The sequence below is a fragment of the Cavia porcellus genome, unplaced genomic scaffold (assembly GCF_034190915.1).
Source record: "Cavia porcellus strain 051 isolate PalLab524CR breed Dunkin Hartley unplaced genomic scaffold, mCavPor4.1 scaffold_4, whole genome shotgun sequence".
Classification (NCBI taxonomy): domain Eukaryota; kingdom Metazoa; phylum Chordata; class Mammalia; order Rodentia; family Caviidae; genus Cavia; species Cavia porcellus.
In genome coordinates, this window is record NW_026947487.1 from 8,262,131 (window position 1) to 8,284,035 (window position 21,905).

General features: G+C 38.0%; 1 protein-coding gene across 1 annotated transcript in view; it reads right to left on the reverse strand.

Moving 5' to 3' along the window:
* Arih1 (ariadne RBR E3 ubiquitin protein ligase 1) overlaps positions 1-21,905 on the reverse strand; it is an 80,871-nt gene that overhangs the window by 35,697 nt on the left and 23,269 nt on the right. The window contains exon 2 of the mRNA XM_003477646.5: positions 11,088-11,155. Within this exon, the coding sequence (XP_003477694.1) occupies positions 11,088-11,155 (68 nt within the window). The remainder of the gene's footprint in view (positions 1-11,087; positions 11,156-21,905) is intronic.

Sequence of the window (21,905 nt, forward strand, 5' to 3'; positions counted from 1 at the left end):
TAATTAATACAAATAAGCCCATCTTTTAAGAACTTTAACCACTTTAAATATATTAGCTTTAGTAAGTCACTAACAAAGTGTACCCTGCCCAGAACTATTTTAAAAATAATTGACATGTGTCTCATTCTTACACAATATATTTGTTCTCTATATAATCTTTCAAAAAACTTAATAAACTGAGAAAAAAAAACAAAAAAATTGTATTTTAAAATATTTTTATGTCAAGGGCTCAATGGTACAGAACATTTGCCTAGCAAACACAAGACCCTGGGTTCAATCCCCATTATGACCAAAACCAACAAAAACCAACCATAGTCCCACAAATTTCTTATACCAAATAGATAATACTTTAGTTCTTCATAAAACACAACCCTAAATACAGACATGTAGTTCAGATCTGAAACATCAAAAATATGCTATGTCAAGTACTAGTTATAGTTTTAGCAAAACCTTAAACCTTCTAACAAAAACAAAAAAACAAAAACCAGGCCAGATGACAGCTATATGCGTCTGAACCTCAAAGGGAGACTACCTCAAAAAAAAAAAAAAAAAAAAAAACCAAAAATAAGCAAATAAGTAAGTAAATAAATAAATAAGGCTAACTATCAATTCATAAGTTAATTAACCACCTCATCTAATGAAAATGTTCATTGTCACAAGAGAAACTTCCATCAATCCAAAATGTTACTACCTGGAAACAATGACTCCTCAAAGCCTGCTTAGCATTCTAGCCTGCACTTAGGCAAAGAAAGATTCATATACATGTGTACAAATTCGTATAATATCAAATTCATAACCTACTATCTTCACTAATATCCAATACAGTCTGTCAATAAAAATGTCCACCCATTTTTCATTTTGCACAGTATTTCACTGTAGTATGTATTAGAATGCAAATTTACACAGGGGTGGGGGTGGGGTGGGGGTAGTGCCTGAGACGTTTCATGGATGAAAACTTTTGGTGCAACTAACTGGGCAGAGCTGCATTTATTAGCAAAGATAAAAGCACATTTTTGTGAAAACCTTATTCCCCATTGAGAGTTCAGTATGTGAACAGGAAGTGTAACCCTTTGCTTCTAGGACAGCTGTTTTTCCTATTTCCTAGTCTTTTAACGTGTGTAATGTGTAACTGTGTTTAAGAAGTACTTTTCATTTCTATGTAAGCAAATGTATCAAGCACTCCAATTGTGATTTCTAGATTCGTATTAAGACTTCTATATAATCAGTCATTGCCCCCCCCCCCACACACACACAGGGTGGCTTGAGCTCACTTTGTAGCCTAGGCCAGTCTCGACTATGCAGTGATCCTCCTGCCTCAGCCTCCCAAGTAAGTGCTGGGATTACAGTTGTGTGCCACCATGCCTGGTTATTACTAGATTTTTTTTTTACAATTCATTAATGATTAGATTTTTCTTCAAATTGTTTTCATAATTGTTGATTTGTGAGAACTTATTTTGGTGCATTCAGAAATAAAATTAAGCTTTTATTTCAATTTATTCCAAACAGCTATTTACTGGAGGTTGGTTAATCTATACAAACTACTTTTCCCACCTCTGGCTTTTGCTTTCTCAAATGCACCTTCTATGAGGCACACTCTAGTTTCAGAAGATTCCGTTGCATTAGTGTTTTGCTGCACTTACATGTTACTAACTCTAATAACTGCTTTATTTGGGGGACTTTTATGCCCTCCCCCCAGTCTTTTGAGACAGTCTCTATGTCATTCAGGCTGGCCTTCCTGTAACTCACAGCAATCCTCTTGCTTCAGCCTCCCCAAGTGCTGGGATTACAGGGATGTACCACCACATCTGTCTATTTTGGCTTTTTTCCCTGCTAGAAAATAACTGCCACAAAGACCTATTTTGCTGTTGCTGCAACCCTAGTGTATATAAGCTCCATATGTGTGTGTGTTGGGGACTAAAACCTGGCCAGGCTTCTCACAGCAGCACTCTACCATTGAACTGCATCCTGAACCTTAGCAGCATCTTATTATGTCCACTCAGCATCTCCTAAAACAGTAAATGACTGCTCCTTCCACTGATAAAACATTCTCTATACCACACACTAAATCTGTATTCAGTAACTTTATTTATACACTTGACAGTCTATTTGAAGAGTCTCATAGTTTCTGAGTTTCTAGTATTTGATGAGGTCCTTTTAAGTCTTTTTACTTACAGAATTTTCATAGATAATTCATCTATATTTTTTTAAGGTCATGTATAATCCTTTTGTTAAATCCAGCTACAAAAAAAATTCTGAGAGAACTTTTATCGCAAAAGTATAGAAAGCTTTCATAGCCAAGAATAAAGTATCTTTTTAAATTTACTTAATTCCTATTTTGTCTCAATAGTCCCCATTCTCAGGTATTTTAGGGTCTTTTACTTTAGATTCCTTCATTTCAGTTATATTTCTTTTCTCTTTTTTTAAACCAGGAATCGAACTTTCTCTTTTTTTTAAACCAGGACTTCACATTTGCCAGGCAGGCCCTGCGCCACTAAGCCATAGTCCCAGTCCTATGTTTCTTAATGATACGACACACTGGCATGTTATAGCTTTTGGATCCATTTTAGAAGCCACCAAAGACCTTTAAAATACTGTGCAGTAAAATGGTGAGAAACAATTTGCTCAGAGTGGCCTAGAAACCCTTTTCTTTTATTAAGCTTTAGTTATAAAAAATGTAACTTCTAAAACTTTTGCTTTCATTTGTTTTCAATGGGCTGTCTACCCCACAACTCACACTAGTTATTTGGCAGATATTAAAATCTAATTTAGGTTCAACAGCAACTTCTTACGTAATATTTAACTTACTCATTTTATCAACTTTAAACAGTGTACTATGTGTCCCTATAATATAAAATGCTCCACTTAACCCTATGGTTTTGAATGGAATTTCCTATACCTTTTCCTAATTGGTTATTATTACATTTCACATTTCATATGAGGTATGTTCTGTTTGTTTTGGGGGTACTAGGTTGTACTCTGTGTTGATATGTTCCACTCTAAAAACTGTTTTTGCAGCCAAGCATGGTGGCGCACGCCTGTAATCCCAGCACTGGGGAGAATGAGGCAGGAAGATGGTTGCAAGTTCCAGACCTGCCTGGGTTACAAAGTGAGCTCCAGGCCAGCCAGAACTACACAGTGAGATCCTGTCTCAAAAAAGACCAAAACAAAACAACAAAACAACCCTGATTTTTATTTCCTAAATTTGACTACTCCCATTGACACAGACATAGCCTAATATTTAAACGTAATCAAATGCTCAAACTGGCATGCATCTTTAACCACCTCAGTCTTCATATAGACAGTGTTCTATTTTCTCTAGTTACTTCTTATTGAACAAATCTCTGACCAAAATAAGTATTAATTTTTAATTCAAATTTTTGTTTTCTAGCATATACAGTGGTGGGGGTGGGATAGGAGGTTTCTTTCTACTGGAAATGTAGCTCTTCTAAGACTTATGCTTAGCATTTAACTACTATCGTTTTTTTTCTTTTTGCGACAGGGTCTCGCTGTGCAGTTCAGGCTGACCTTGAGCTCACTTTGTAGCCCAGGCTGGTCTCGAACTTTCAAGATCCTCCTGCCTCAGCGTCGTGAGTGCTGGGATTACAGGCAAGTGCCACCATTCCTGGCTTTTTTTCTGTCTTCTAGAACTCAACTTGCCATACTGTCTGTTTTATTTCTTGCAACTGCCAATATGGTTTCAAGTTCTGCAAGAGTACTGCTTGTGCCTTCATTTTTTTCCTTAGTTCTGTCAGTTTTCTTTTCACATTATTTTATCAGTTTATCTTTGATTCATCTTAAGAGTACAAAGAAACTGTTTTTTTTTCCAATTATAATCATTTTATTTAATCATTTTATTTACAATACCCAAGAATATGGATGGACTTATAACACTATCTTTCAGGGCACTATTAGAAAGTTCCTACAGTTCATAGGCTTTTATGTAAATTTATTTGGGGGGAAGGCTGTTTTGTTTTGAGATAGGGTCTCATTGTATAGTTCAGGCTGCCCCTGAACTCACTATGTAACCTAGACTGGCCTCAAACTCATGGCAATCCTCCTGCCTCAGCCCCACTAGTGCTGAGATTACAGGCATGAACCACCTTATTTATGTACTCTTCACGAAAGTCAGGTCAAAATGAAAACAGACCAGGCTCGATGTGAAACAGTACATCTCAGACTCCAGGCTTACTGAGTTAACGCAAAATGTACTTTTTTCTGCTTCACTAGCTTTGGAAAATAGCTGCAAAGCTTATCGCAAGACACTACTTCTCTCGATTCTGGCAACCTTGCCCATCCTTTTGTGGAAATCACATTGATGTGGCAGTATGGCTTCTCCTTCCACCCAGCCTTTCCTTAAGGGGGACAGGGTACATGCAGGGCACTCTCCAGTGCCACAGGCTAGATTTTTCTAGAAAGTTCACATATAAAATTTTTGTCCATTTTTAAAAAGGACTGTTAAAGAATCTGATGGCTTTCAGCATTGTAACTGTCTCTCTAGTAGAGTGCTTTCCATTTATTCAGTGTGTCTACACAACTAGAATGAACCAAACTGGCAATCAGATAGCTTTCCAGAACAGATAGCTTTATTTTCACTGTACTCAACTACTACACAGAAACATACCAAATACTGTGAGGTAAAGTTACAGTCTAGGGCTACAGAGAACACAACTACGGGTCAGCATTTCTGGGTTCTGAGTGACGAGGCATCACTTTTGCCACCAAAAGCTTACCCTTTTAAAAGCCACTAGAGACAACTGTTAAAGTACTTTTTCTCAGAATGAGAAAGGCAAGAAATGCTAAGTTATTTTGATGTAGGAAGTTTTTATAAATTTACTTGTTTACTTATTATTTGTTTGTCTTTTTTCCTTTTTTTTTTAATCGGTACTGGGGATCTATCTCACGACTGCCTGCTTGCAAGGCAGGCGCTTATGCCGCTGAGCTAAATCCCCAGCCCCCTTTTGTTTGTCTTTTTGAGACAGGGTTTCACTATGCAGTTCAGGGTGGCCTTGAACTCATTTTATAGCCATAGCTGGCCTTGAACTCACAGTGATCCTCCAGCCTCAGCCTCCCGACTGCTGGGATCATAGGTACATGCCACCACCCCTAGTTATATCTGTCTGTAACACTCCCATCACACATTTATAAGTCATGTGTTGCTGCAAAAGCTTGAGAAGGACCCAACATTAAAAAAGCACACATACGAACACTCTTAAAAAATGCATTAGGCATTCCCATTTACAAACATACATATCCAGATTCATTGAATAACTACATTCTCACTTAACATTAACATTCTCATGTGATAATTTAACAGTACTGTACCCTTGGCACTTGGGTGGCTGGAGACAGGAGGACTTCCACATTTCAAGGCCAGCCTGGGGAACACAATGAGTTCAAGGCCAGCCTGAACTGCATAGTGAGACTCTGTCTCCAATCAGTAACCAAAAAAAAAAAAAAAAAAACCCAACAAAACAAAAACTACCAACAAACAAAATACTGTACTGTATCACACTTTAATTACAAAAGGCTACACAACAGTCACAATTTTTCTAGACTTCAAACACTGTTTTAAGCAATGAAAAAGATCCACAATACTAACATCCCTTCCAAGAACTGTCTTTTTAACTCCCCCTTGGCTACAGTGGCCTGCTTCTTTCCACTTTTAGAAAATACACATGTAAGCAACAATGTTAAAGGGGCAAAGGATTACTAAAATAGGTTCCACAACCTTCAAGGATTTCCCAGTACACAGGACAAACATCTAAGTCAATTTACTTAGAATTCAAGGACCTCTATAATATACTTCCTATTAAACACTTTCAACCATTTCCACTTCTGTTCTTCATGTACTCTAGCCAGTAACTCTCATTATTAGTCAACTATTCTTCTCATTATTATTCTCCCAACTTAGTTCTGCTTACTGAACCTGAAAGCCCCAGGTTCTCACATCCCCTCCCACCCTTCTTAAACAATGAGATGCCACCCTATCAATAAGTCTCCCCACTGCAGTCATAACCGGACTTTTCTTTGTTCTTCCAGTACTACAGAATGCAGGTAGGGAAACCACATGATGACATGGTGGTACTGTGTACCTCCTCACCGCCAGTGTACTACAATGTGATGGAATGTGTGACTGTTTCCATCACTACCCCCAATAATATCTAAATTAAACAAGCTGGATATGGCGGCGCATGCCTGTAATCCCAGCACCAGGGAGGCTGACAAAGAGAATTACCAGGAGTTCGAGGCCAGCCTATGCTCACAGTGAGTTCAAGGCCATTCAAGGCAGGCTGTACCACAAAGCAAGACCCTGTTTCAAAAAAACAAAAAAATAAAGCCAGGTGTGGCGATGCATAACTGTAATCCCAACACTCAGGAAGCTGAGGCAGGAGGATCATTGTGAGTTTGAGGCCAGCCTGAAGTACATATACATAGTGAGATCCTGTTTCAAAAAGACAAAAAAAAAAAACCCCAAAACCCAAAGAAACACCAACAAAATGAACAAAAAGTTAACCTGGAAAAAAGTCCACTATTGTAAAATTAGATTCACTTTTACAGCCTTAAAATGATGTGTTATTACTAACACAGGCAAGAAAATTCCATGTTATCATCACATGCAAGCACTGACTTTAGTACCTGCTCATTAAATGAGTATTAATGGTTTATAATTGAAACCATAAAGCTATTTGCAACATAATGCAGGAAAGACTAAATATTTCTATTTAAAATCTTTGATTACATGTGTAAATTATTTCCCTTCACCCTGAACATACCAGTTAACTCACTAACACTTTATACAATACCAACTAAAATGGTTTAAGTTTACAAATGTATCAAAGTAGACCTATAAGAAATCATGATTTTTTAAAACTTGGTATCAACTCTAAAGGAGCTCCATTTTTGATGTCCTGCTCCTCAATCTTGTCAAAATCTGACGCACATTTGTGTCACAATTTCAATAAAATTCTACTGTAGAAAAGAGAACCTAGAATGATTCAGTTTAGTTACTGGGAATTGTGTAAGGTGTAGGAATGCAAGACAATTTCTGTGCAAAGAGACTCAACAGAATGGATGAAACATTAAAGTGTATATGCAGTAAGATACAATGGAGGAAGAGATTAAGCAGCTTGGGAGGTAAGCGCTATCTTAATACTATCTTAGTACAGGCTTTGAAGAACAATTAGGAAAGTAAGGAAAACAAATCAGGATAGGGCAAGTGAGAGTACAGCTCCAAAGACACTGCCCCCAGCTATGCAGTTCAACAGCCTATACTGATGGCCACAAGAGTCCTGAGTCAATGAAAACATACTGTAAAGATGACACAGCACAAAAATGAATTTGGTGACCGCCTTAAAGATTTTATATTTTTAAAGTACAGCATTAGAAGTAATATAGAAATAAAGAGAAATGCCAGAAAGACAGAGACAGGATTTTCAGAGCTTTGCCATTCAAATTTACCATTCTCCTGCCTCAGTCTCCCAAGTAGACAACATTATAGGCATGTTGCACTGAGCCTATCCAACCTTGAAGAATGGAAAGAGTGTTACTGACACTGTCTACTTATATTCCATATTCTTTTCACTTTCTGGTGATACCAACGGAGAGACGAAGGTGTGAAGATGGGCCTAGGCACTTGCTATTTTCTTTTCAGTTCACAGGATTCTCCTGGGTACTTGTTTTAAAGGTTTACAGGCTTATTCTGTAGGGTTTTTTAGACAGGTAATTGTATCATTTACATATAATGTCTTCCTTTCTCATTTTCATGCCACTTGTCCTGGTTTACATCTAAAATGTCCCTTAAAAGTCTAATTGAAGGACTGAGGGTTTAGCTCAGCAGCATAAGTGCCTGCCTGGTAAGAGCAAGGTTGTGAGTTCAATCCCTGGTTACCCCTCCCCCAAAAGTCTAATTGAATCATGGGGGTGCTGAGTGTGCAGCTAGGAGATGGTGTTTGGGAGGTACAGGCAAGTCACTGGGGATGTGACACAGAAGAGAATATTCTTGTCCTAGTCCTCCCTCTGCCTCCTGGTCAGATATTCACTAAAGCTTCTGAAAACATGAGCTGAAATAAACTTTTCCTTTAAGTTGCCAGTAATATGTATTTTGTCCCAGTAATGAGGAAGTGACTAACACTCCACTGATTTATCGTATTTTTATTTACTGCAACATTCAACACATCCAAATGGTATTGCTAGCCATTTATCTCTGCTGGATTTTGCCATGTTACCCAGGGTGGCCTTGAACTCCTGGGCTCCAGTGACCCTTGTCTGATCTAACCAGGGTGTGCTTCTAATATTTCAATGTTAAATGTAATTTTGCTGTAGAGTATTAGTTGCTACCATGTAGCAAACAATTTTACAGTAAAAAACAAACCTAAGTGCACAATTTTATGTATACAACTGGCATTTTTATGGTGCAAATGAAAAATTTCCTCCAGTGATGATCTTTTCTATTCCTATGAGAAGCAGTATCATACCATTCATTTCACCAAATTATTTCACTTACATATTTAACAGCTAAGTTTATAATAAAATGGTTTTCTCAAGCTACTTTTGTCAAATTTGGGACCAGGTTGCCCACACATGGCTAAGATGCAATAATTATGCCCTATCTTTTTCTACATACTTAGATAATTTTCAATACATACTGGCAGATCCTCGGAGGTTTATGACACTGAACTTTCCCACAAAATCATCTAGCACCTTTTGATATAGTGGTGCTATAATCCGAGCACTCGAGAGGCTGAAGCAGAAGGATTCCTATGAGTTCAAGGCTAGTAGACTATATAAATGAATTCAAGGCCAGCCTGTAACCACATGAGTTCTTGTCTCAAAAAAAAAAACCTCTTTTATATATATATATATACTACAGTTTTTTTTCTACTTTGGAGTATTTTAGTAAATTTCTATTTTTAAGCTGTCAAATTTGAGAAAACTGGCACACAGCACTCATTTATAATTGTGGAACACTTTTTCTATCTTTTTACTTATCCTTATTCTTTCCCCCAATTCCCCTTCCTCCTCTATGTGAAGTTCCATCCCCTTGTTTCTTTATATCTTTTATTCTGTTCTTTATTTATACTTTGGGTTTCTCAAGTAAGAGAAACCATGCAATATTTAAGCTTGTATATTTGATTTATTTCACTTAACATTATAGTCCCAAGATATATTCATTTTCCTACAAACGACTCAACTTTCTCTCTTTTTTTTTTTTTTTGGTGATACCAAGGATCAAACTCATGACCTTGCGCTTGCCAAGCAGGCACTTATGCCACTGAGCTAAATCCCCAGCCCCTAACTTTATCTCTCTTTATGGCAGATTAGTATTCATTGTATGGCAATACATTTTTTAAAAAAATTCATTCATCTGCTTATGGATATTCAGGCCTCTTTCAAGATATAACTATTACAAATTATGCTGCTATATAAACATGGGTATGCATGTATCACTGTACTACGATATCTTTAACTCTTTGGGAAGTGTGGCTAGAAGAGGAATAGCTGGGTCAAATGGAATTTCTAGTTTTCAGTTTTTTTGAGAAGTCTCCATTCTGATGTCTATGGTGGTTTGACTAATTTACATTCCCACCAACGGATCAATAGCTTTTCTAAATTATCAACTATTGTACATATGCCTACAAAAGCCATACCTAAAACCAAATAACCTAGGAAGACTGAGTATTTTTAAAATGGAAAATATTTGGATAAAATCAAGTGCTCAAGGAAAACAGAAGTGTGGCAGTGCTAATATCAGATAACAGAGAATACAGTGTGAAAATGAGGAAAAAGAAAACGACGCTGCACACTGATGGGGAGAAGAGACAGTATGGTGCAGGCCTCTGTGGGTACTCAGCAAGTGTTCTACTACTGAGCTCATTAGCAGCACTGCATAATGATTGTGGGGGGGAGTTCTTTTTGAGGCAGGGTTTCATTATGCAGTTCAGGCTGGTCTTGAACTCACTTTATAGTGAGTTCAGTGATACAGTGATCCTCCTGCCTCAGCCTCCTGCCTCAGCCTCAGATTCATACTCCTAAGTGCTGGGATTACAGGCATGCACCACCATACCTAGCTTGAGACTGTGACTGGCTACATAATTCAGACTGACTTGAAATTCACTATGTAGCCCAGGTTTGGCTTGAACTTGTGGAGACCCTCCTGCCATAAGTTTTAATTTTCCTATCCATTAAATGGAGATAGTAGTTTCTAGTCCCATAAAACTATCAGAGGGATAAAATCAAATACCACCGTATACAGAATACTCAATGGTTTATGGTTATTACTGTTACTGGTCCATTATATCACAGGAAGGGTACAACGTATGTGAATAGGTTAATATTCTTGGCATTAATATGCTTTATAAAGCAATCTCTGAACCTTAACATCAAATATACAGTATTTGCCATTTATTTCTCACAAATAAATCTGAGTTCTGAGTTCCAAAAACTAATCTTTTATTATAATTAAGATTGTTAGTGGAATAAGGTTGTTACACAATGAAAAGATGATTAAGGACAGCATAAATATTAACAATCTCCACCATCTTTCTCCTTCTGAACTAGAAAGATTTTCAAAAGGAGAAACATGTGAACTATCTAAACAAAATACAATCCAGCCCTGAAACTGGCTCAAATCACTTTGTTTGGTGCCCAAGAACCCTGAGCAGCTTCTCAATTTTGTTTTCACTGATATATATATATATATATATATATATATATATATATACCTAATATATATTTAAAGGCAGGTAAAACAAGAAATCTTTTTAAATAATTAATGAACAATCTTACTTGTATGCTCTAAAACTGTACCTACTGCTTCTTAACCTAAATTTAGTTTTCGGTATTCAAGTGGATGTGTGTCCAAGAAGCTGAAGCACAGCACCCACTTCCCCTGTGAAATCAAATGAGAAACATTAAGCCTGATTCCCCACCACTAAGTTCATCACAAAACCTACAATAAAGAATACAGAAACTTAAAGTAGTTATTACTTAGCACATTGCTTTATTCAGACACATACATACTCTCTCACACATCCTTTACTTGCTTTGTACACTCTCAGTTCAACAAACTTTATTATATAGTTTCTTACCTTTCCATTAGCTTCTCTTTATCCCAATTGAAGTGGCTAAGGAGTATTCTTGTGATAGTTGCTGGGTTCTAAAGGAGAACAAAAACAGTTGTCTTAAGGTAATTTGATTTCACGGACATTTAATGAGCTTCTAGGTTGAATTTAAGTTTCCATAATAATCCACCCAATTTCCTTTCCTAGAACATTTCTTTATTCCCTCAAATACACAAAATTTTCCTTGTAAGATCAGAATTATTTAAAGTTTGTCATACTAATGTGTATAGGATTCAAATAATCCAAAAGTATCAAATGACAAACTAGTAACAAAAAATTACTGAAATAAATCAAGCACTAACTATAATTAATTTTTCAGAAATAAGATTTAACTGATGGCAAAAGAAAATTAACACTGGTGCATCAGCCCACTAAACGTAATCAATAAAATTTGTAAGATTTTATGTCACAAACAGTTCCAATGAGTTCAAACCACATTTAATTATAGACACATCTATAGATATTTCACCAAAATGACAAAGCACCTGTACTGTGTAATAACATGAAGTTTTACTCATCTTAGGTTGCTACTTCATTTAGAAAGGAAGAGAAGGAAAAGCTAATACTAGGAAATAAATCCAGAATATACTGCTCTATCACTCAATGCTGTCACAAATATCCCCAAATCCCATAAAATTCACGAGCTTACTATTTGGACACAGAAGTTTAACTAACAAGGCAACAGGACGTAAAAGATTAGCAAACCCTGACTCAGTCAAAGATACTTGTGTGAATAACAATGTTGGAAGTGGAACTCAAATCTAGATCTGTTTCGTTCATTTATATTTCACGATTAACGTTACCACATCAAAAAGTATCTCTAGATGTGCTTGCTTCTAAAGCACATATACAGAAAAGGTCTCTAGAGAGTTAGGAATGAAGCTCAGTAGTATACTACTTTCCTAGCATATCTGAAGTCCTCAGGTTTGATCCCCAGCACCATGACCACCACCACCACCACCAAAAAAAAAAAAAAAAAAAAAAAAAAAAGTGATCAAGTGAAGTAATAGGTCTTGGGAACTAGAGTGGAAGCAAGGAATCAGAGGAGGAAGGAGAAGGGTAGAATGTGCAGAGACAGAAGGAGGATCCTGAAAAACTGCTGCTTCCTGGAGTATGTAAAGGAAGGCCCGTCCCAGGTGGGGAAGGGGGCCCTGGAGAACCACTAGCAGTGAACAAGAGGGCAACTGAAGGGTGCTGTCATGTGAGGACACAAAGGCTGGCTGTCAACTCCCACTACCAACACTGAAAGATCTAACTGTAGGTCCCAAGAATGCTGACAAAATGAATGTAAGCCAAGCAGAAGAGGATGTGAGGAGAAAGGAGACAAGACTTACACTCAAACACAAGTTATTCTGGACTTTTGTGAGGTGATGGGCTGAGGATGCAAGAGCCATGGGCCCTGACAGTCCTCAGCTAGCAGAACAAGTCCCATTTGGTCAGCAGGGCAGGGCACTGAAGTGGATGGCCCCACTCTCATTTTAGAATTGGGACAATCCATCTTCCAAGGGTTCTTGAAGCCCACAGTGAGGTAGGGTTTGGGGGAGAGGGGTCACAGATTTGGATAATGTTTTGCCAACTGCTGCACCAAAAACAACACCCAGGATGTTCAGACTCATATCTGGATAACTTTCTTGGCCAGAGAATCTGAAGTGTGGATTTACTAAAGGATTCTTAATTTAAGTTCTCAGCTATGGCAGCCTCAGAAGGCAGCAGTCATGAGTTCGGACACCAGAGTTAAGAACCATCTTTGAGGGACTGGGGATTTAGCTCAGCGGCACAAGCACCTGCCTTGCAAGCAGGCAGTCGTGAGTTCGATTCCTGGTACCGATTAAAAAAAAAAAAAAGAACCACCTTTGAGTTCTCTCAACCTTGTCCTGAGGTCAGGGGCTGAAAATTGATGGACTTACTGGCTGCCCTCTCTGTCTAGACCAGTAAGAATGTACTGGATAAAGTCTTACCATTTTTTCTAATCTCTGTGACTAGGCTTGTGGCTCCACCTAGGGTCCTATAGAGGAACAGCAACTGGCCCAGTTGACTTGAGTATGGGCCTCATAAGTTATATGGGCAGCCACCCTCACTCACTGTTTCCATCTAATTCATTCCTTTGTTTCTTTTTAAGATAGATTCCTGGGTTTTTAAGACAGGGTGATGCTATGTAATTCAGTCTTGTCTTGACCTCACTATGTAGCCCAGGCTGGCCGCAAACTTGTGATGATCCTCTTGCCTCAGCCTGCTAAGCGCTGGGATTTCAGCCATGTAACACTGCCTGACACAAGAAAAAAAGTTTTTTAAAAAAATGAACAGCTGGGCACTAAGGTACATGTCTATAATCTCAGCTGCTGGAGGGAAGGCAGGAGGATTGCAAGTCTTAAGCCAGCCTGGGCATCAAAATGAGACCTATCCTGAAAACAAACAAAATCAGGAGTGGGGATATAGTAGAGGCCTGACCTAGCATACGCAAGCTCCTGGGTCTAATTCCCAGTATCACCAAAACAGTAATACTAAAGTCTCCCAGATCCCTTTAAGTGTCAGCCAAAGCTCTACAAACTGTGAAAGTGTAACTCAAGAATAAAGACTTCCTCAAACAAAAGAAGAAAACTCAAAGCCAGCAGACATGCATTAAAAAAAAAAAAAAGCTAAAAGAAGTTCTTAAAGGTGAAACAAATGATACTAGAGGGAACTACAGACAAGACAGAAGAACAGCAGGAATGGTAAACACACGGATAAACATTACAGACTGCATTTCTTTTGTTAAGTTCTTGAGAACATTCTTGGAAGTAAAAAAAACTACACGTCACCAGGCATAGATAGTAATCCCCAGAACCCTGGCACTCAGGAGGCTGACAGGCAGGAGAATCATCATGTGTTCACGTCTGATCTGGACTACAGAGTGAGTTTAAGGCCAGCCTCAACTAAATAGTGAGATCCTGACTCAAAGCAAATAAAATACAAATCTAACAAAAAGTATGTGAAGGATTTGTATACCCAAAACTGCCATATTCTGATAAAATAAACAAATAATAGATCCACCAGATTTGTACACTGAGATACAACACTTATTCTTCCCATCCATTACCCATCAAAATCCCAGTAGAATTTTTTGATGACTATCAAAATGACTCTAAAATTTACATGAAGTAGCAAAGGAACTATAATAGACAAATTTTGAAAAAATAACCATCTGGCTACTACAAAACTATGGCATTGGCAAAATGACGGATACATAAAACCAATTGAACAGAATGGGGGTCAGAAACAAATCTACATACACATCGAATTACTTTTTATGAAGGTGATAAAAACAGTTCAATGAGAGGAAAACAGCCTTTTCAATAAAAGTACTACAATAATCAAGAGATTCATATTAAAAGGCCTACTTTAACCTTACTTCACTTTCTACACAAAGTTCATAACTGATCAAGACTATGTATAAGTCAAACTATAAAACTTCTGGGAGAAAATCTTTGTGACTTTGCATTAGATGAACGGACATCACATCAAAAGAAGAAAAAACTAATAAACTGGAATTCATCAAACATAAAAGGACACTGTAAAGAGAATGGAAAGGTAGACAAAAAAAAGTAGGAGAAAATATCTGCAAAGAGTTTATATTGAGAATATATATTTTAAAAATCTCTTAAATTCTAGTAAGAAAACAAAAACTCAATTAAAATTGAGTTACTGCTTGGAGAGGTGGCACACGCCTGTAATCACAGCACTTGGGAGGCTGAGGCAGAAGGATCATTACGAATTCAAGACCAGCCTGGGCTACAAAGTGAGCTCAAAGTCAACCTGAGCTGGCCTTGCAAATGAGGCCTTGTCTCAAAAAGACCCTCCTTCCAAAAATTGAGCTACTACGGTTTCATTTATATGACACAAGAAAAATGACAGGGATGAGTATTTATTGATTCATTCACAGGCCGTGATCAAGGGTGGGAGAAGATGAGACTGAATGATCACTGCCAAAGGTGGAAATACTGCTAGCAATGGCAACTTTGGTAAAAGCCTTTGTGAGGACAGTTTGGCAAAAGGGATCAAAATATCAAGTGCAAATAAGAGGTAGAAATTTCACTTCTGAGAACCTACCACCAAAATTACACAAATACACAAATGTAAGGGTAAGAATTTTCAGTCACATTACTTGGAAAAACATTTTCCATTTCCAAATTTTTAAAAATTGCCTATAAATTATACTGTTCATACTTGATGGTATAGCTATTAAAAAATGAAAATACACCTATTTGTGGAAGGTGATATGAAGGTGATAAAAACAGTCCAATGGGGGAAAGCAGCCTTTTCAATAAAAGTATTACAATAATCAAGAGATTCATATTAAAAGACCTACTTAACTATACTTCACTTTGTACACAAAGTTCATAATGAGTTAGGACTATATATCACTGAGTGAAGAAAAGCATGCTACTGAGCAGTACACAGTATTCTCTTTTTCTGTAAAGAAAGTAACTGCCTATGATATATTTTAACATACAGGGGGAAAGTTGAGAATATACATTAACACTGTTCTTGACAGTTATCATCCCTAAGGACTGGATGGAGGACACTGTATACAGAGGTAGGGTCTTCTAACTTCTCCATAAACAGGTAAAATATTACTTTTATAATAATTAGCCACAAACAATGCATAGTTGAATAGCCTTGCTACTGAAGACTCTGCCCCACAAAACTGCAGCCACCTGAGAGTTTGTCATAAATGCAGAATCCTAGGTCCCAGCCCACGCCTACTGACTTCATTTTTGAACCCCAACTCCTGGCGTGATTTGTGCACATTATAAAGTTTGAGGAGCTACAGAGGTATACACCATTATGACAGTTAAAGCAACTGTGAAAAGTTTCATTTCTTAGTATTTTTCAGATTTGACTTGATTTCCTTCTATGAAATTACATGTAACTGAGGTGTAACTTTTCTTCCCTTTAAAGGTACATATAAATACAGAGAATTTTATATAAATGGTCAATAAAAGACTATATAATTGATGCTTAATCAGAGACATACTACAGAAGAGATTCTGAATATATCTGGGTAGTTTTGTTTTGTTGGGGGGAAGGATTGAGACAGACAGGGTCTTATTATGTAATTCAGGCTGGTCTTGAACTCGCTATATAGCACAGGCTGGCCTCAAACATTCAGCAATCCTCCTGCCTCTGCCTAAAAGTGGGAAGATTATAGGTGTGTGCCACCATACCCAACTTGAATTCGGGATATATTTGAATTCACACAGTACCATCTAAAAAGGGAGTAGTATCTTGTCACCAAAAGATGCTCTTGAGTTTTGTCAATCGGACTCAGTGGATAGACTAGAAAACACTAGATACTTTCAGAAAACAGAGGTTAACAGAAAGCATGACTCACTTTATGACTGGAAAGGCTGAAAGGGCTATAAAGCTGTGTGTGTTCAGGAGTAATTACAAGAACACCACAGAACTAAAGCTACCAATGGAATCACTAAATTCAACAATACAGGGCAGATAACTGTGATCCAAGAATTAGAAAGCCAAAATCAGGAGGTCACCACTGCTACAAATGCCTCTAGTGATTCAAAACATCGGTAGAGATACACAATGAAGTAAGAATTTGGCTGCACAGCCTTTACCACTAACCCCTCTTGGTAACTCAGGAAGCTGAAAACACTGCTCCGTGAAGCAGACTTCCCAGCCTGGCAGTGTAGAAAAGCCACTCTGGAGAACTAAAAGAGAAAACTCCCAGGCTGCCTGGACGGCTTAAAGTTAACAAAGCGTTTTAAAAGAATTTACAACTGAACCATCCTAATTACCAAAAGCTCCCAGTTTTGAATACATGCATCTATTCTACCCTAGGAAGAAAGGCAAAGGTTGAGAACAGCGTTCTTGGGATCATCTCAGAGCACTTTCATTTCCTACACTTAGAGATGATTTAAAACATAACTAAACTAGACAAGAGGCACACACCTGTAATCCCAGAACCTGGGAGTTTGAGAAGACCAAAAGTCCCAGACTCTGCCAAAAACAAGCCAGGCATGGAGGCTCCTCAGCACTCTCCAGGCTGAGGCAAGATCACCACCAAAAATTGGACAAGGTCCTCAGCTACACAGTTAAGACCTGCCTTAAAAAAAAAAAAAGTTTAAACTCCTTGAAGATACTCAGTAACAGAGTGCTTGCATGGCATGCATAAAGTCCTTAATTCCATGCCAGTACTACCAAAATTAAATACTTAAAGGCTAGAGATGTATCTCAGTGAGCAAGATGTGGGCTCATTCCCCACCACCAATAAGAATCACAGTCTCCAAGCGTCATCAGCTACATGAAATCCCCTGGCAGGTCCACGGCAATATGAAAATTTGCTGAAGTAAACACTTGAACTATAAACCTAATCCTGATGTACCAACACACTTGTGAATACATATACCTATCCAACAACTCACTGTAGACTTACAATTCTTCAACTGTCCTTTACATTTTTCGTTTTCATACTGGGGAACTGAACCTATTGAGCTACATCTTCAGCCCTTTTTTCACAGTACATTTTGAGACAGGGTCTCACGAAGCTGCTAAGTCGCCATCCTCCTGCTTCAGCCTCCCAGCGTGTGGGAATTACAGGTGTGCACCACCATGCTAGGCTTGCACAAGTATCTTATCAAGGAAGTTACTTCCACATCATCACAAATTTGGAATGTCACAAAAACTTTGCCTCTAGAAAATGTCATTAATTTAGCCATTATTTAGTTTCTGTAAGTGGCAGGATGGATCCCATCAATACACAATCATTTTTCTGTGAAAATTTAACTGCGAATGGCAGGAAGGGGGTGGGGAGGACAGGATAAATTTACATAAACAAACACAATGTAAGATAAATTTTTACATCAGATTTTAAATATCATTTCTATGCTTTAGCATCAAAGCCAAGTCATCTCCAACAAACATAACCTTATTTTTGAACTTACAACATTACATGAGGTCCTATCCAACAAGAGTTTCTAGGTTATGGTCTCCTAATTGGCTATTCTTTGCCAGGAAGGTGGGGAGGGTTCCTAAAAATAAAGGTTAAGAACTAAAAGTAAGCCCAAGAACCAGGTAATTCCGATTCCAAACTGTTCTGGCATCATAAGACCAATACAGAACAAACACAGACAACCTCACACTACTATGGACTTTAACAATAGCTGACCAAGTATTTTCTCATAGTAGCAATAGAAACTTCACATTGTAGCAATAGAAACTTCTACTGATAGATGTAGATTCCTGGGGCCAGTGGTGTACAGGACTAGAGAAGCAGAGGCAGGAAGACCACTATTATGAGTTCAAGACCAGCCCGCACTACATAGTAAAACGCTGTCTAAAAAACAACAAAAAAGTAGAATTTTGATTAGCAATTCACTACTTCTTATTCATACTATATGTGTGTTAGCCAACACATAAAAGTTTGTGCAATGACAAACATGAGATTACAAAATCACAGTAGTTATTTAAGAATTTAAATAATTCTTAATTATTTAAGAGTATGTCTCAAGACAAGAACTGTCTCAAGTTTATCCTTCTTTAGGGCAGAGTAGTATTCCACTGCAGCAAAAAACCCCACCTTTATCCACAGACTGGAGAATCTTTTAAAAATATAATACCCATGATACTATAAGACTCACTAAGAAAATGTGTAAAGGAAATGACAAAGTGTCAGAGAAACGTAAACAACAAGCTAATATTTTTCAGACTAAAATATGAGGATTTTCCTAGGCTACATCTAAAGATTCTGTCCTGTCTCCCCACCGCCAAAAAGAAAAAAAAAAAAAAAAAAAAAAAAAAAAAAAAAAGGAGAGGAGGAGAAGGAAAATAAAGAAGTTATATGATAAATGAACTCAATGACCAACAAAAAGCAGAGAAAACAAACTGATGTGGATATATGAGAAAATACTGTACGCCTGTTAATTCACAGTAAACTCTTGGAGTAAAAATCCAGCCATGTATAGAATTCAAGTACAATTAGAGCACAAAGTGGGAATAAGCACAAATATGACTCAATTTTCATCTAAAAAAATATTCAGCTGTAGTGCCAGGCATGGTGGCACATGCCTATAATCCCAACAACTAAGACCAGTGTGGGCTATAAAGTGAGCTCAAGGCCAGCCTAAACTGCAAAGTGAGACTGCTTCAAAAGTAAATAAATAAATGAGTATTTTCAGCTATAAAGTTCATTGATATAAGAAAGTACTATTTTAAAACCAAATGATTCAGTAATTACTTAGATCTAGTTAATTCTTACTAAGACTCTTTCCATCATCCCACTGAAACACTTGATTCAAAATACTTGTATACTGTGAAACTTCAAAATGTGTCCACACTGGAGATATAGCACAATAGAGTTCCTCGATATTGTACACAGCACAGAGCTTTCACAGCAGTCAGATGGCACTTTCTGAGCCAAAGTATAAGTGGCAGACACCCAAGAGGTTAGATTGTTAGCCATCTCAAAATTCTAGCAGTCTTCACTGCAGAACAAACCAAACTTTTACCTGCCTTGACAAAGTCTTGAGAAACAATAAAACCCTGCAGCACACTCTTTTCAGAAGTGTAACAGTGCGGGGGGGGGGGGGGGAGATACCAATAGCTGCATTGCTCACCTCTTTCTAGTCCCTCACTTCAGTCAACATTAGCATGATACAAGCAACTGAACACTTAACCTTATAATATAAACCTTCTGTATCTTTCTTTCTGAGTATTTGTACTGGGGGCCAAGGATACAGCCCCGTAGCACAGTGTCTGCCCAAATATTTGTGATGTATAATGTAACATTATCTTTGCTTTTTTTGTTTTGCAATAAGGAGACCAAACCAAAGGCCCTCCACATGCTAGGTAATTGTTCTACACTGAGCTTTGTACATTCCCAGCCCCAATTGAAGTTGTTAAAATTTATTTGTAGTTTAACTTTTAGAATTCAATATAAAAATGCTACTGCCCTCCTATTCTAGTAAGTACTTAAAAAAAAAAGAAAAAAAGCACCAAGAACTGCCACTGTATATGTTATCACACAGCAAGTAAACGCATACAAATATTTAAGTAAATAGTTCAACTGTTTAAACACAAATCTTTAAAATTTCTTTATGGTAAAGGATAACCTAGAAGCTAGACATGGTGGCACATGCCTGTAACCCAGCTACTCAGGAGGCTGAGGCAGGAGGATCACAAGTTCAAGACTGGCCAGAACAAATCACCAATATCCTGTGTCAAAATATAATTAAAAATAACAAAGGGTTAGGGATGTAGCTCAATGGCACAGCACTTGTCTCGTATGCATGAGGTCCTAAATTCAATCTCCCATTCAGGCAGGGAGAGGGCTAGCTGGAAAATTTAGATTATTTTCATCAAAATATTCCAGAATCAGAAATATGGTCAGGCATGGTGCCACACACCTGTAATTCCAGTACTTTGGAAGGCTGAAGCACAGGCAGCCTCGGCAGCTCACTACTTAGGAAAACTGCCTCAAAATAAAAACTAAAAACTGGGAATGCAGCTCTATGGACAGGCTCCAGATTCAATCCTCAGTACCGCCCACGAAGGACGGGAGGAAGGAAGGATGAAAGGATGAACAGAAGGAAGGAAAGGGAGAGGAGGGAAGGAAAGCTGAAGGGACAGGCAGGCAGGCAGACAAACAAATATTGTATAAATATGCATACATGAACAGGTCAATTTAGCTTTTTTTTTTTCAACTAGGTCTCACTACCCAGTACAGACTGGCTTTGAACTTGTGTATTAGCCCAGGCTAGCCTTGAACTTATGGCAATCCTCCTGCCTTAACCTCCCAAGTGCTAGAATTACAGATATGTGCCACCAAGCTTGAATTTATCTTTTTGTTTCTCTTCCCTCAATGTATAAAATGAGATCCTTGTCACCACAGTTTCCCAAAAGCTAGGTCTACAAATCAAACCAGTATCATTTATGTATACCATTTAATTGTTTCTTCTAAAATTCAAAATTCTAAACAAAGACAGTGGAGCAAATAGCAATTAGCTTGGTTGCCAAGTAAGCTTCTGTTCTAAAAAAAATAAGGCTGGAGGAACAGTTCAGTGGTAGAGTTCTTGCCTAGCATGCATGAGGCCGGGGTTAGGCCTCCAGCATCATTTCTCAGTCTGTCAAACATGCATGTCAGAACACGTCTCCTAGGGCCAGGGGTTTAGCTCAGTGGCACAAGCAGCAAGTTGGCAAGTGCAGGGTCATGAGTTCAATCCCCAGTCCCCCAAAAAAGAACAGGTCTCCTGTGAAGATGCACAGAATGAAGTGTGCCTTAAAGTAACAAGACGCGGGGCTGGGGATTTAGGTCAGTGGCATAAGCGCCTGCCTTGCAAGCAGGCAGTCGTGAGTTCGATCCCTGGTACCAATAAAAACAAAAAAGACCAAAAAATAAATAAATAAAAATAACAAGACGCATGCTACCCACAGATGCCCATGGGAGTGTGATGTCTAATGTCCTTCAAGACTTATCTTCCAAGTGACTCTGTCCTACCTTTGCTGCTGCTGCCCGCCTGTCCTTGCATCACTGAATTCATACTTCTGGAAGTACCCAATATGCACTGTAACAGACAGATGGACAGATCAATGGGCCACAGCGGCAAAGGCCAGAAAGACTTGATAAAAACTCAAATCAAGGCATACTGGGGACAGGGGGTACAGAACACAACCCATGTTCCTATACTCTACACTTGGAATTGGTGTCCACAACCCTCCCATATACATACTCCAAAATAAACTATTTTTTGATTACTTATTATTTCCTTCTTGTAAGTATAGTAGTGGAGTACC